Source organism: Fulmarus glacialis, unplaced genomic scaffold (assembly GCF_000690835.1).
Source record: "Fulmarus glacialis isolate BGI_N327 unplaced genomic scaffold, ASM69083v1 scaffold44491, whole genome shotgun sequence".
Taxonomy (NCBI): domain Eukaryota; kingdom Metazoa; phylum Chordata; class Aves; order Procellariiformes; family Procellariidae; genus Fulmarus; species Fulmarus glacialis.
This window is the reverse complement of record NW_009192977.1, coordinates 10,172-27,183: the sequence shown is the minus strand read 5'-3', so window position 1 is coordinate 27,183 and position 17,012 is coordinate 10,172. Positions and strand designations below refer to the sequence as shown.

General features: G+C 42.2%; 1 protein-coding gene across 2 annotated transcripts in view; it reads left to right on the top strand.

Moving 5' to 3' along the window:
* The first annotated feature begins 2,315 nt into the window (after positions 1-2,315).
* Positions 2,316-17,012, top strand: part of HIVEP2 (human immunodeficiency virus type I enhancer binding protein 2) — a 24,843-nt gene continuing 10,146 nt past the window's right edge. The window contains exons 1-4 of one of the 2 annotated variants that reach the window (XM_009587278.1): positions 2,316-7,721; positions 8,477-8,631; positions 13,701-13,876; positions 16,502-16,603. In XM_009587278.1, coding sequence (XP_009585573.1) covers positions 2,316-7,721; positions 8,477-8,631; positions 13,701-13,876; positions 16,502-16,603 — 5,839 coding nt within the window. The remainder of the gene's footprint in view (positions 7,722-8,476; positions 8,632-13,700; positions 13,877-16,501; positions 16,604-17,012) is intronic. The other variant, XM_009587279.1, reaches the window with a different exon arrangement.

The window sequence follows — 17,012 nt, the reverse complement described above, 5'->3', positions numbered from 1 at the left end:
GCTGCTCCTATCTGTCTATAAAGGGCCTCGTCCGCTCGGTCTTCCTGGTAGGGTGGCAGCAGACTCCCACTATAATGTCACCTGTCCCTGCCCTCCCTTTAATCCTGACCCATAAGCTCTCGGTCAGCTCCTCATCCATCTCCAGGTGGACCTCCATGCACTCCAGCTGGTCTTTGACATAGAGGGCGACACCCCCTCCTCAACTCCCCTGCCTGTCCTTCCTAAAGAGCCCGTGTCCTTCCATTCCAACACTCCAGTCATAGGAACCATCCCACCACGTCTCCGTGATGCCAATAAGATCATAGCCCTTTTAATAATGTATTTGGTCTGTAGGTTTCTTCTTTGAGAAGGCAGCCATATGTTCTTGAGCAGTATCCCACTGGTGTTAACTGATTTGGAAGCCTACTCGTGTTTCACTATGTTTTCTTGTACCTGAGTGGTGACACCCTGGTCAGGATTTCGTTCTGGTCCCTGAAACATTTAATGAGAGGCCTGGAGCCTAAAAGTGTTAGCTGGAGAGAGGCATTGAAATGGGATTTGCCAATGGGATTCGGGGATAATCCAGGCTTAGCAAAGGCGTGGGAATGAAGAGGGACTTTGGCAGCTCTCTTTTGACCAATACAGGAACGTGAGGCTGCATCAGTTCACACTTGCAGTTATTCATCTACACACTAGAAACCTAAATACTTTAAAAAGACTCACACTCATTATTCTTCAAAATGTGGTTGCTCTGACCTCTAAGACACAACATGAATTTTTTCCAGTGGATGGATAAATGAAATTTTCAGGCCTCTGCTGTAAAGAATAGAAAACTTTCTTCAGCATTATGCTTAATATCAAGAATTTCTTATGACTGTATTTTTTTTACTACAGGAAATTTGAAGATAGTCATGCCTATTAAATTCCTAGAAGATGCAGGTAATTGTTTTATGCTGAAAAAAAATCATATATTCCTATTCCCTATGTGTTTTCCTGCTCTTTGCTAATGCTAATGGTTCTTCAAGCCCAATTCAGTTTTTTCCACTGTAGGAATAAAAAATATTCCAGTGTCTCTAATACTGCTTTTTTTACCCTTTTCCTCGCTATTGTAAAATCATGACTGTCTTTATAATTCTCACTGTCACGTCCAGAAAATATCCTGTGTTTGGATAATGCGGAGGCAGGAAACCTACATTGTTCATATTCAAATACTGTACTTGTCTATGAAAATCATACCTCTGAGCATTTCTTCTTTATAATAGAACTGTGGAAACCTATTGCATTTAAGGATAAACAGTATATGTATAGCTGGATGGAAATTTCGACATTGAAATCTAAAATGCTAAAGGCGCATAAACACAGTCATAGCTCCTTTCTTTAATAAGTGTTTTACCTCTAGTAAGACATTCTGAGACATTAAAAAGTTGTTAAAAGTAGTTTAAAAGGGTGACCAACCAGTTAGATAGTCCAAGGTAAGAAGTACCTCACTTTAGCCATCGTAAAATTTAGTATATACTCCAAGGTAGGCATCTAGGATTTCTGCCTAGCTGACAGTGAGAAACAGGCATCTCCAGAGTGGAGGGCCACATGCACAGACATCCCCTATGTCTGAAGTACCGATCATGATATGGAACCATTTCTTCTCTGGAAGTACTGATCCTCTGACGTTAGAGGAAGGCCAGGTGGCTAAAGTGCATGTCTGAACTGTTAGGTCAGTAATACTGGATAAGGTAATTCCCACCTATGGTGTTAGGACTCCCTTTTCAGCAGCGATTTGCTGAAAGAGCTTTGAAAGTAGGTGGCGGACTTTCTGAGAATCAAGCCTTTAAACTGTCCCCAGAAAGCCTTCCAAAGCTTCTCTTTAATTTGGAAAGCCTAGATCCCTGTTTTCTGTTCCTAAGGCATTTATTGAGTAGTGATGACGGTGGTGTGCAATCTCTGGAGCCAGTCTTTACTGTGTCTCCTGACAAAAGGGGGTTTTGTGAAATGTAGTTACCTTTACTTAAGTCCCTCGATATTTTTCATGAAGGGCTTAATGAAAGTGCAACTGACTGCATCAATGTTATTTTGCACGGCTGTATTAATTGGTGTGTGTGGTTTCTTTGTTTTTGCTTCTTTCTTACAGATAACTGTGTCACCATGGAAGAGATGAAGAGAACTTTGCTCTAGTAGATCACAAATATCTCTGGGTCATTCTGCATCTCAGTATTTAATAACAATGGAAAATGTCCAAATGCTATAACAAGTCTTTGCAAATGTGTAATAAACTGTTTAGGAAAGTTCCTGCCATGAACAGAACTGTATAATACTCACATTAGTGTACAGACACAAATCTAATGCCTATAGACTACTGCGTGGAAAGTTCCAAAGAGAAAGAAAAGTCTGTGAACTTGCAACAGCCCTGGAAAAATGGGAGCAACAAAACTTTAAAAAGCACAGCTTTGGACACACTCCATGTGTCTGCACAGCTTTCAAGTGAACTAGCACTTAAGACCTTGTGTAACAAAATGGACTCTGGGGACACAGCTATAGGGCAAAAAGCTACCTCAAGGTCTGGAGAAACTGCTAAAGTACCAAGTAGATGGAGGCAAGAACATTCAGCTGTTATTAAGATGAGCACTTTTGGCAATCAAGAAGTACAGAGGCAACCACAAATAGATCACGAGCAAATTGGAAACACAGCATCAGCACAACTTTTTAGTTCTGGGAAACTAGTGTCATCGAATGAAGCTGCACAGCAAGTCACGGAGAAGCAATACCCACAGCATCGTCCAAGTCCTTACTCATGTCAACATTCACTTTCTTTCCCACAGCATTCATTGCCACAAGGCTTCTTGCACAACATAAAGCCACATCAGAGCTTGGAAGGCCCTCCGTGGCAGTTTCCTAGCCACTTGCAATCAGTTGCCTCAGAGGACTTGTTTCCTTTCCATATGCATAGCCATAGTGGAGGTTTCTCCAGGAAGAAGATTTCAAGTTTGAACCCTGCATACAGCCAATATTCACAGAAATCTTTAGAACAATCAGATGATGCTCACAAAAAGGAGCACAAACCCAAAAAGCCTGGCAAGTATATTTGTCCTTACTGTAATCGGGCTTGTGCCAAACCTAGTGTACTTAAAAAGCATATTAGGTCTCATACTGGGGAGCGACCGTACCCTTGTGTTCCTTGTGGTTTCTCCTTCAAGACGAAGAGCAACCTTTACAAGCACAGGAAGTCACATGCCCATGCAATTAAAGCAGGATTGGTACCTTTCACAGAGTCAGCAGTCTCTAAATTGGACCTAGATGCCAGTTACATTGATGTGGAAGCTGAAATACATTCAGACGGCGAGCAGAGCACCGACACTGATGAGGAGACCCCACTCCTAGTGGAAGGGTCTGACAAACTGAGCCCCGTCCCACAGCTCCCCCTGGACTTTGCTAGCAGGAGCAGTTTTCACTCCTCCATGGAAGAGTCCTTGGTGGGGCCAATGAAAGTGCCCATTTTGATTATCCCTAAAAGTGGAATTCAGTTACCCAGTGAGAGTTCACCCTATATTGGCTCTGATATGTTGCAAAACCCATCCTTAAGTACTAAGTCTGATGACTCTCATACAGTTAAACAGCGACTTGCACTAAGACTGTCAGAGAAAAAAGGGCAAGATTCTGAGCAGTCATTAAACCTCCTGAGCCCACACAGTAAAGGAAGCACTGACTCTGGTTATTTTTCCCGCTCAGAAAGTGCTGAGCAGCAAATTAGCCCACCAAATACTAATGCAAAGTCTTACGAAGAGATCATCTTTGGGAAGTTCTATAGGATTAATCAAAGGATAGCAGTAACAGTAGCCACAACAAATCAGGAACACAGTTTAATGGGTAGAAAGGGCAAAGCAGAGCCATTACCTCTTTTAAATAACAGATTAGATATCAAGATGCTTGAGGACCATATTTCTCAGCTGCCTCCAAATAAAGAAGAACTCATTGACTCCAGTAATTTGAGCACTATTAAATCTACACAAGTTTATCCAGGCAGCAATACAGAATCTAGACAGTCCCAGACCACCACATCATCCATCAAAAGTGAATGCAACCTGTACCAAGTCAGTCAGCAGGGTGATGTGCCCGTCCTTCTAGAGCCCCCAGTAGATTCCTCTCCTCTTATTAGAAGTAACTCCATGCCAACCTCTTCTGCAAACAACCTAAGTATTCCCCCATCTCTGAGAGGAAGCCATTCATTTGATGAGAAGATGACTGGCTCAGATGATGTATTTTACCCCGGGACAGTGGGAATATCCCACCAAAGGATGTTGAGAAGACAGGCTGCCTTTGAACTGCCCTCTGTGCAGGAGGGGCACTCAGATTCAGACTATTATGGAAGACCAGGGAAAAATATCATTATTGCTTCCAGCAGACAGACAGCAGGTGACAAAGGACCGTCCTTAAAAGAGAGGAAAGGAGACAAGACCTTTTATGACTATGATGCCAGTGGAAAGCACTACAGAAAGTGGGAAGAATTTGAAGCTCAGAAGCAGAACTACAGGGACTCGCCATCCTTAGGTGGGATGAACAAGGGGGGAGAGTACTTTGTTGATCCACTCGGACAATCTCAGGCGGTGCCATCCATGCTTGGAACAACCTTTGAAAACAGAAAACGCAGGAAAGAGGAGAGCGTTGGAGATGAGGAGGACAGTCCCATGCTTTGCAGCAGTACGACTGGCACCACTGGGGGAATTCAGCCTTTGGACTTTGATCCCAAATCCCAAATTCAGGAAGTGCCAAGGAGCGGATTTGCCCTTCAAGGCCTGGACAATACTGCCCATTGCCATGTGGAGCGTTCTGAAATCTGCAGGCCTTACTTGCAGTCTGGGAGCCCGGCAGCTTCTCTGGAAGACTCATCCTTAACTGCAGAGCAAGAGAAGACTGCAGAATCACTGGCTAGAAAGCCCCCTGGAAATGTCATCTCTGTCATTCAGCACACCAATTCATTGAGCAGGCCAAACTCATTTGAAAGGTCTGAATCTACAGAACATATTGCATGCCAGCAGGAGAAGATCTATTCACCATCTGAAACATGCGAGAGTGAGATTTGTGAGTCCCCAATGAGCCCAGACCGAGCTCCACAAATGGAAAATGCTGCTGACACCAGTAAGCCATCTCCATCCCAGCAGCCTCAGCCGTATCATATGCAGCCCAGGTTGGTTCGCCAGCACAACATACAGGTACCTGAAATTCGTGTTACAGAGGAGCCAGATAAGCCCGAGAAAGATAAAGAAGTGCAGAGTAAAGAGCAGGAGAGACCCACCGAAGAATTCCAGTGGCCCCAGAGAAGTGAAACCCTTTCTCAACTTCCAGCCGAAAAGCTACCACCCAAAAAGAAGCGTTTACGACTGGCTGACATGGAGCACTCCTCTGGAGAATCCAGCTTTGAGTCCACAGGTACAAGCCTCTCTCGCAGCCCTAGCCAAGAAAGTAATCTGTCCCACAGTTCGAGTTTTTCAATGTCCTTTGAACGAGAAGAGAATATGAAGTTCATCACACCTCCCAAACAAGATGAGTTTGGAAAACAGTCTGAGTTTTTAACAGTTCCAGCTGGTGCTTACTCACTTTCCGTCCCTGGGCATCACCATCAGAGGGAAATGAGACGCTGCTCATCTGAACAGATGCCCTGTCCTCATGCTGCTGAAATCCCAGAGATCCGAAGTAAATCCTTTGATTACGGGAACCTGTCTCATGCCTCTTCAGCTGGGACACCTACTACAGCACTGTCTCCATCCCGAGAAAGGAAGAAATGCTTCTTGGTTCGCCAGGCTTCCTTCAGTGGTTTTCCAGAGATTTCCCAGACTGATCAGAGCATGGAACAAAGTATAAAGCAGGAGCAGATGGAACATGCACAGGCTGGTCTTCGCTCCTCCCAGCTTGCCTGGCATCACTCCTCTTCCTCTGTACTTCAGCCCATTCAGGTAGATGACTCTGGAAAACAGGCTATTGGCTCTTGTGCTCAGCTTAGTAATAGCTCATCCTACCTTGCCCAGCAACAGGCTCTTCTTGCAGACAGCCCAGAAATGTTGAGGACTCCCTTGATCCAACAAGCACCTTATATTCCTAACAAACATCCATCAGAGCAGCAGCAGCTATTTGCACATCAGGAAAAAGTCCCATTTCCCCCTATTCATAGCACCTTGTTTCAGTTCCCATATCCAGCTGTCTGCATGGTTCACTTACCACCATCTCAGCAGCCTGTCTTGTGGCAGTCATGCACAGAACCTCTACACTTCCAGCATCATTTTGTACAACAGCTGCAGAAATCTTACGTCAAACAGCCTTTCCAAACAGACGTTCCTCCAAGTTATCACCTGGAACATGCCCCAGAACTTACTGGAAAGAAACCAGCTGATTATGTGCACGCTAAAGAGCAAGCATACCAGCATTACTCAGGAACATCTGGGCAGTATTCAAAAAATACTCTTGCTAAGTACCAGTCAGACCATAGCATTAAACCAACAGATACCTCCTCTGAGCAGCATCTTCAGACAGATTTTGACTCCCCAAGTGATGGATCTGTACAGTCTTTGCCAGGAACAGTTGTTCCCGTCAGGATTCAAACTCATGTGCCATCTTACGGTAGTGTCATGTACACAAGCATTTCCCAGATCCTTGGACAGAGCAACAGTCCTGCAATCGTAATTTGTAAAGTTGATGAGACTGTTTCTCAAAGAACATTGGCAACTAATGCAGCCATGCAAGGAATTGGATTTAACATAGCTCAGATGTTGGGTCAGCATGGAGGGCTAGAAAAATATCCTTTGTGGAAAGTGCCGCAGACACTACCACTCGGACTGGAGCCACCAATTCCTCTGTGTTTGCCTTCCAGTTCTGACATGGCTTCTACTTTGGGAGGAAGTAAACGAATGCTTTCACCTGCCAGCAGCTTGGAGCTCTTCATGGAGACGAAGCAGCAGAAACGAGTCAAAGAAGAAAAAATGTATGGGCAGATAGTTGAGGAGCTAAGTGCAGTTGAGTTAACTAACTCAGATATAAAGAAAGATTTTCCAAGAATGCAGAAGCCTCAGCTAGTAAGGCAGAGCTGTGCTACCGAGCCAAAAGAAAGTCTGCCATCCATGTCATCCTCTTCACCGCTGTCGTCCTCATCATCCCAAGATTTCCCACCAACAACTGATGCTTTCCCACTGAGCAGGGACAAACTTTCCAGTTTTGATTCCACATCACCAGGGCAGAAGTCCAGTGGCCCTTCTGAAGGAAGAGACTCGCCAGAAGAACTGGATGTGGATGAAACAGCCTCGGATATGAGCATGAGTCCACAGAGGTCTTCATTGCCACCAGGAGAAATTCAGCCAGAAGACCAACTGAAACATCAAAAATTGCCTCTTGGGATGTTAGTCCAGATGTCATCCAACACCAGCGGGAAAGTCACAGGCTCAACCATTCTCCTGACAGACGTAGCAGATTTTCAGCAGATCCTTCAGTTCCCAAGTCTGCGCACCACTACTACTGTGAGCTGGTGTTTCTTAAACTATACGAAACCCAATTATATTCAGCAACCAACCCTCAAATCTTCTGTTTATGCTTCATGGTGTATAAGTTCCTGTAACCCAAACCCATCTGGGCTAAGTACAAAGACCACTTTAGCACTTTTAAGGTCCAAGCAAAAAAACACCACGGAAATCTACACTCTGGCTGCTATGCATAGACCTGGAGCTGGTAAACTGACATCATCAAGTGCATGGAAGCAGTTTGCTCAGGTAAATAAGAGGTTTTAATAAAATTAAATTAGTATATCTTTATTTGAGAAAATATTAGTAAACTATGAAATGTAAGTTAGTGATTTTTTAAAAAAAACATTCCCCATTGGGAAATCAGACATTGACATCTTCCCATGACAACTTTTGAGCCTCAGTTTACCCCTCTGCAAGCTCTGCTACTTCTGCTGTCTCTGTCTCCATTTTCAAAATCGGATGTAAAAAGTGAGGCTTTTAAAGCCCTCCCTTCATGTGTGCCAGAGCCTGATACATTATCTCCTTTTATTTTGTCCTTTGCTTTTGCCATGTCCTGATTCAAACAGTATCAGACACAAACATCCACGTGCGTTCGTAAGTAAAGATTAAGTTAAAATTGAGTAAGGATCTTCAGATCCATTTAATGTCTTTTACATACTGTCTCTTCCTCGTGGACTAAGCATTAGATAGTGGTGCCAGGGAAAATTCTGTAATGGCAATAAATTACCTTCTAAGGCTTTTCCATCTCTATTTTTCCATTATTTTTTTCTGAGGAAAGAGATGGTGCTGTCTTTTCTGACAAGATTATTCTCGTAAAAATTTGTCCATGCTGCCCCCTCTCTTATTCTCGGTCAAATTAAATGGGACAAATTAATTTGTCTTATAGAGTTGCACCAAAATGGGAGTTTGGCTTTGACCTGGAATGTTAAAAGTACTTGAAATGAAGTGTGCGTTTATTGTGTGCTCCAGCAGTAACACCCTTCCTTGACTTTGTTCTACAGATGAAACACGAGCCATTCTTCTTGTTTGGCAGCAAGCTTGAAAAGAAAGTAGTGGGGAATATTATAAAAGAAAGAGTAAAAGGAGACATTCATGGAGATAAAGACATTACATCCAAACAAACTGAGCCGATACGAATTAAAATCTTTGAAGGAGGGTAAGAAAACACAACTGGAAATTTCAAGCTCAGCCTGTCATTTTAAAGAGATTTGAAAATGAATATAAATGAATTAGGATGTGAACAGTCTCCTGTATTCCTGCCATGTCTTGTAGCTCCCAAGCCTCTTCTTTTTTGTGTATATGTCAGTCTTAAAACAAACTGCAGGGTACCTGTATACTTACTCTTGGCTCTACTTTGCTATTAGGACAATTATATTTTGTATCTGTGAGAGCACTCACTCAAAATTGTTACTTTCATTCCTTAGGTCATAAAGAAATGGATAAACGGTTAACATTTTGATATTTGCTGTACCATTTCTTTTTATTTAATGGCTTCCATGAGGATATCTTTCCATTTTTAGACTCTGTGTACCTCCACTCACTTGAATGGGTTAGCTAGGCATGCTTACTGTTATTCTTGTAATTTTTTATTATTTACTGAAGTGGGATTTTGGAGACAAAATGTAAGATGACAATGAAATCTATGGTATCTAAGCCTAATCCATAGATCTGTCATGTATGGTGGATAAAATAGTGTTTAATTTTACCATGGCCATCTATCACTCAAGTGATAACAGAAACGAATAACAGAGGGAAAAAGGAGACCTGAAAGCCCATTAACATTGTTTCGAGGCTTACAAAGCTTGTTATAAAAAGCAAATGAAATGGACACTTGGTTGCCTCTGCAGTATACTCTAAAATGGAAGATACTGTTTAATTTCTTTTACAGAATTCTGACACGATGCAATTAATTTGCCAGTTGTTAGTAGTGAATAGTCAAGTGGCTGAACAAGATGTGTTTTTCAATCTTACCAAACTCAGATGGTCTCACAGCACTCTTTTATTGGGGTAACTAAATAGGTCAGGATGGAGATGTGAGAAATTCGTACATCCATTTGCTTCTCCCATCAGTTTGTACCCTTTAAAATCTCAGTTGTCCTTCATTAACATTATGTGTTTTGGCTCCGCTTGAATAGTCTCCATGAAATGAATGTTGGCATTTTTCTGTAGTCCGCAACACCGAAGGAGTATAGCCTACATCTTGCCTGAAAGACTGAAAATGTTATTTTGGAGATTGTTATAGGTATGCTGGCCCAGACACCCTGATCCTGGCTGTTCTCTGCAGTTGTACATTGTCCTAGTACCCAAGCCAGTAGGCTGGCTACACAAGAGTGACCCAAATTCAGGGGTGAGCCTAAGTTTACAAGAAATTTAAAGATCTGTTGCTTCAACTCACGCCCACTTTGAAGTATAAACTTTGCCTGCTTCCCACTATGTATCATTTTTGAATTTGGATCACCCAGCTGAAGATAATCTGCACTGATGTAAGCTGTGTGATGAGAGGTCAGAAGAGTAAAAGTGTGTTAAGAAAAGCAACTTAAAGGAGGTTTCAGATCAGTGTGAGCTGCTACAGATCACTCTATAAAATGCCTCTACCACTTAATACCTTCTTTAAGAAACTTTGTATGTTACTTACACCATCTTAAGTTTCCCTATACACCAATAAGGTCTATGAAACTATTTGTGTAAAGTCATATAATTCACACGTCACCTAGAAATGTCTCCTAGTAATACTTGGCTGTGTTTAGATATCCTCTGAGTAAAACAAAACATAAGAAACCTTGATGTGCACATTAATTTCTGGAGGCGGGGGGACAAATAATTGGTGCAATAGACTGGGACTTCCTCAATGGAAGCATATAACTTGCAAAGCTACAGTGAATGAGATGATGTAGTGTTTCCTTACACATCATAATTTTATCATACACTTTATAGGAATTATTTGTGGAAGGGTAGATTCATTGGTTCCATTAGTTGGCTGTTTTTTTAATGGATCTAACATTTTTTAGGTATTATAACCACATCTTTCATTGTTTTCTGTCCTGACTATTGAAGTTTTTGTTTATGATTTCTGAAAGCTACTTTTTAACATGGGTGGGTTTCCATGCTTGCTTGCTCTTGGCTGTTTGTAGAGCTGTTCTGTTCTTCTCTATTCTGCTGTACTCTCATCAAGCTTATCGTGGTATCATCTCAGCACGTGCAAGTAGAGCACTGAACTATGCAGCAAATGTCTGTCGTCTTCGTTTCACGTTTTCTCCCCTGGACAGACAAGCATGCATGGCGATATCTTGTTTCAGCAGGGTGTTTTCATTTTGTTTATCATTTGTCTTGGGGAGTGGATCTGCTTAGGCTTCTTGATTGCTTTTGTTTTGTAAGTGCGAAGAAGGCAATTCAAAATCCATAGTTGAGAAAGATCTGCAGTTGTCAGTTTTGGGTTTGTGGGAAGGCCTGTCTCCTAGGCAGGGAAATGCAGTTGTGCAGCTGCCTTGTGCCAGGGGAGTGGGGCGCTCGTATGGCAGGTGGGCAGAAAGCAAATAGACGGGGCTGGGGATGAGTGAGAAGCTGAAGGAAGAGAATTAATGGTGTTGAGCCGAAGAGTAGACGTCACAGCACGTCACCACCTCGCTGCACCAAAGCCTGGCAAGAGCAGTTTGTAAGCATCGCATCAGAGGGCATTTGAAGGAAGACACTAACAACCATATTATTACCTCTGGCAGGTGGCTTGATTCAAATGAAATGATCTGAATCACAAAATCTGCTTTCCATCATCTGTGACTGCAAAACCCTGATGGGATATGAAGCGGTGTTCCTCAAAGAAAAGCAGCAACTTGAAGTTCCATACTTGCTGCAGTACAGTTAGTTAGTTACTAACGGTGTGAAGTGAAAAGAAAGGAGGGACAGGGCAAACATGCCCACTCGCCTGACATCTGGCTTAATGACATTGTTAGCTGACAGCAAGAGTTCACAGTTTGCTTATGTTTGCTCTTTTATATCTATCAGTAATAGACTCTAATTGAAAATCCCCAATAAAATAACATTTTGGATAGAAATTGCAGGACTCTGAAGCTTGTTAATGCTTTTAACTCTAGAGTCCCACTCAAATCAAGCTCAGAGCAGCAGTGACCATAGTCCTTATACGAAAGTTGTGTAGTGAGAAGGGGGAAATTTTTGAAAGCTTTGAGAGAGGCATGAGTTAATAGTAAGATCTAATACTCCTGGGGACTAGAAAGATAATCACCGAAGACTCAGTCTTTTGGTGCTTCAGGTTTTGGATGAGGCCTTCTTTAAATGTCAAATTTGTGTGTGTCATTTCTCTTACAGTTGTTGTTATGGTGAAGCATACTTAGAAAGTCAGGGTCAATTATGGCCGAGAACCCTCCATATGAATGATGTAGAGACAGATCTTGTCTAATTGTCTTTGTGCCCAATGGGATCTGACAGGTGACAGAAGCCGGTGGAATGAGGTCAGGCAGAGGAACAGCAGAGCAACAGAAAAGCACATGTTATAACACAGCACTTATCTTACCAGTATCAATCAGGGGTGATATGGTAGACTCCATCCCAGCAAAATCAGACTGGAAGGAGAGATGAAAAGAAGATAAAATGGCAGTCTTTCAAACAATAATGGACATTTTTTCTGTCTGTGGGAGAAAGCCTGGAGGTAGTTGATGAAGCAGTGGATAGAAGGATGACTAGGAGTTGTTGGCATGTGTGTATGAAGAAATGGGGCAGACAGAAAAGCAGAATCCCAGAAATGTTATACCAAAAAACATGCTAGAGAGATGGCTAAATATTAAATGAAATTAGACTATGCCATTTTTGCCCATGGTACAAGGAACAATGAAGGAAAAGGGAGAGGGCCAACTATATTGGAAAGGAGATTAAAAAAAATGAATTTAGGCATCCACATTTGAAAGAGGAGCTGATGTGTTTAATAGATAACAAGATGGACGTGAGAACAGGACAGTGTTTTATGTATTTCTAAGATATTAGCTTCAGTATTTATATTGCCGGTAATATAGCTGAACATATGGAAGAAGTGTTCATCTAAGAAAAGCACACTTGAAAAATATTTCGGCTCTGTAACCCAGAAATTGCCACTTGCTTCTTGTAGCGTTATCATCACATTAACAGAATCTTTCACACAGTCCCTTATTTATTTAAAGCACTGACTGTCAGTACCAGTGATATTTTGTGGGCTGCGCATCTGCAGTACTGAAAGTACTTTGTGCTGCTTAGGGAGAGGGCAATGGAGGACAGAGGGCAGAAAAAATATTATTTCTCAGTCCTCACAATTTCTGGATTTTACTTTGGGTGAATGAGGATGAAATTCTCCCTCTAGGGAACGCCCAGCACTCTTCAAACCTCAGAACAGCCTGAGCAGATCCCCTGGGCCCTTTTAGATTTCAGTATTAACAATTTATCATGATAGTAAAGGCAATGTGCAGCTTTACATAGATTTGCATATCTTATTTATTGTCTAATGACACACTATGTAATCAGCAAAAACAGCATGGAATGCTTATGCCTGTACTAAGAAAAAATCCTTTAACAGCTTTCTGCTAAGTATGCAGGTTGGAAGTTTCCCATCTTATTTCTAAAGCAGCATGTACCTGAGTGAACTCAACTTGGTGTCCCGTTGGGAGGAATCCATCTTCGGGAACTTCAGGCATCTGTGGTGTAAACGCATACATCCTTGCTAATCATCTGCATTCCCTTTATACTTAATGGGGAGAAGCAGGCATTTCCAGGATGTGATTTATCTGATCTCAAGGGATAAATACACTAAAATAGTTAAATGAACCATGCTGCTAAACAACGCTGTTTTCAGTGGTGGTAGATGCCTGCATTGAACAAGACTACAGTTAGCTGAAATAAATCCAACCTGCAGACTCGTATTTGGAGCTGTGCTGTGTCTATAGGAGTAGTAGCTGTCCTGGTTTCGGCTATGATAGTAGCTAATCTGTTTCCTGACAAGGTGTTTATACTATTCTCATACTGCAACCCTTTGGTCTCATATTGTTAAAACACGTTGGGACCAGTGTATTCCCTGAAAGGCAAATACTTCGTGAGTTCCAGCCTGAAAATTCCGTAGCTCCTATGGACTTCTGTGGATTTGTTGTGATGAGATATATACAGGATCAGGATCAGGTGCATAGAGGTGATGTTTGTGCATATATGTGACCTAGAGTTTGTATGATTTAAATGCTTGCTCTCTTCCAACAGGTATAAATCAAATGAGGATTATGTCTATGTCAGAGGTCGTGGCCGAGGAAAGTACATTTGTGAAGAATGTGGAATTCGCTGCAAAAAGCCAAGCATGCTCAAAAAACATATCCGCACTCATACTGATGTTCGGCCTTATGTATGCAAGTTGTGCAATTTTGCCTTCAAAACTAAAGGTACTTGACCCTTTTTGCTGAACTCTTGCCACTTCCCAAACAAATCTTGAGCTATTTTGCCATCTGGAATCCAAGAACCCTTTGCAATCACGGAGAGAATTTTCTTCAGAATAAAATCATTGTGTTTATGTATACAGGACTTCATGAGAGAGGTTTTTCTCTTCTGTTAATTGATCCAGCGATTTTGTGAGACTCCGAGACTCCTTGAATAGCTTTATTAAGAGCTATAGGCTCTTTGCTGGTCCATCTGTCTGCAGAGAAAATGTAGTAGCATAAGAACCGCCCTTATGAATAATACTTTCTGCCAAAATTGTTACATGGTGCAAATTTTAATTGCAGCAACACTTAAATGCTACCAGGAGAGTACACTTGTTATGACATAATGTAGAAGCAGAGCATCAGCTGCTGAGGAAAACATGCCTTCACAGGCTTTACAGTGGGTCAGTTTCAAGTTTATAAATAATGTATGTCTCCCAGATGGGCCACTCCATCCACTGTGGCATTAATTATGAATAGAGATCTGATAGCTTGTGTTCACATGTATTTATCAGCACAGGAAAAAGCTTCCATTTGTCACCCTGAGGCCACAGATAATGATGTTCTTCGGAATTTGGATTTGCGTTGCAACTATCTCTTAAAAGAAAAAAATCCTTTTCTTTGGTAGCATTTCTTTGTAGCACAGCCCAAACAAGCCTTACATTCTCAGTTTCTTAGCTTCTCTTTGGCAGACAAGGGAAATGGATTCTGGTCCCAGTGCGGTGAACTGACTTGAAGGGGGAGAGAGGAAGCTGAAGAAAATTTCTCCCAAGATCCCAGTGCAGCTTCATGGCTGTTTTGAGGATTGAGAATTGTAATAGTTTCCATGACTCCAGCAATTCTTCCTCTGCCAAAGATGGGAATAGCTGATGGATGGTAGTAGACCCATCAACCTAATTTAAGATGAGAACTTTCATGGGGGTGTAGAGACAAAGACAAGGAGCTGCTCGTTCATAGTCCCAATAGACCATCTGGTGAGCTGTTCTCAGATCATTGTTTACATTTGACATTGCTGGAGGAATGGGTCTTGAGGAGGGACTTGAAGGAGGATTGTGGTTTTGCAGCTGTGTTCGGAGAGGACATTCCAGGCAGAAGAGATGGCATGGAAAGAAATGTGAAATTGCTTGCTGAGGCTGGCATTTCTGGCAGAGAAGAAGAAACAGGGAGGAGGTGGTATGCTATTGCACAAGAAGGGCATGAGTAGGAAGAGACTAAGTTAGCCTTCAAAGTACAAGAAGCGTTTAAGTGGTGTATTACTGCTTATGAGGAGTTGTCAGCCTCATAACTATTGTTGCTATTTTGCTGAGAACAGTAGGGGACAGACCTTCAGAGGTGCTTAGGTTTTCAGTGTACACCCTGAGCGTTTAGCCATCCGGAGGCATCAGTGGCCAAGTTAGACTTTTCATGCAGTGCACAGGCACAGTAGCAAACTCTTACTGACAAGGGAATTATTTGAACTAGCTGGGACTGAAAGTCAGAGGAGAGGAGCCTGGCTTGTGAGCTTCTAAGCACACCTCCACTGTCCAACAGAGTGGTGCAATGTTCCTCCCCCATGTTGCATGTGCCACATGCACCATCCAGAGACGCTGGTCGGGGTCCCAAAAGCAGCATAGGTACATTCACAGAGTGCTTTCCTTGAGCTAAGAAGGAAAGTATCACTACCGTGACTTGGTAGTGGGTTGGGTTTGCCTGTGCCATGCTTTCCTGGTTGGGTGTTGCAAATGTGACTGAATGGATTAGAGTGATATTCTTGTTTCTCCAGCTTGTGCTTTGTGCTCAAGATTCTTTGCTATGAAATGTCTCTCGGGGCCAGTCTCAACCCAGTTTTCTTATCTGTTAAAAGACAGACCAAGACAAGCACTCCAGAAAGTCAATAGTCTAGTGTTAGATTGCTCCCTCAGGGGAACGGGAGATCTGATTTCAAATCCCTGCTGTGTCTGGTTCAGATCTGTACTCCAAAGCAGGGAGCTGAACCTGGATTTACCACATCCCAGGTGAATGCTGTAAGTACAGCTCCTCTCAGTTCAGAGGTTGCAGCTAGATGAACTTGCATAGAGAAGTCTCCCATAAATGTCTTTTTTGTGGGGTACTTTTGCTTCAAAATGCCTCGAACACACTGAACATTTGGAGCCCACATGTGAAGTAAGTGGGAGAGCCCTTGAAAGTACCACTGTGAAACTAGGAATGTGAGCCCTGAATGGCTGGTGTGCATTGGACTTACTTCGATGTCTGGGCAGTCTGCACGTATCGCGAACACTGAGCCCAGGGATAGATAACATCCAAAAGCGAGTTTTTTATCTTGCTGGGGTGCCTAAATGTCATGTGGAAAGTTGGAGAGATGCCTATATACCTCTCAGGCCCTGAGTTTAAGTATATTTGATTTTTTTTTTTTTTGGAACATATAAAAACCCACTCTCATTAAAACAGGCTCTGAGGGCAGTGGGCTGGATGAGTCAGCCCTGTCTGTTGTGGTTTTTTTAAAACTAAAAACCCCCATCTGCAGGATAACGGAGTTAAGATACACCAAAACCTGACTTGGAGAGTGATCTTTGCTGTTGTCCGTTAATTAGATTAATCTTTGATCCACAGGAAATCTGACAAAACATATGAAGTCTAAAGCACACATGAAAAAATGCCTGGAGCTTGGAGTATCAATGACATCTGTAGATGATGCTGAAACTGAAGAAGCAGGTATGTCAGAATAATTTAATTTAGTTGGAAATGGCCTCTGGAGTATGCAAATGACTTATTGCACTTCAGCACAGTGGCTGGCATGGGAAAATATATTAAGAGTATTTGGGGCATTTTTTAATTAAGAGGCATATTTTTAATAAACAGGAAGTATAAAAAATAAATCCGGTCCATTTGTCTGAATTACATTTTTTATTAAGATACATGAGGAGGAGCTAGAAATAAAAGTATGACCTGTTGTCATCTGTCTCATACAAAGTTCCCAGTCTTTTCAGTTTAGATGTGTGAGATGGCAACATTTAGTGAAGTTGCAAGGTGGGGTAGGGTGAATTTGCTTTTTATGCTTCCTTTCAAGTGTAGAGTTTTATGGTATTATTATGAAAAATTATGGTTTGAGACAGAATGTTTT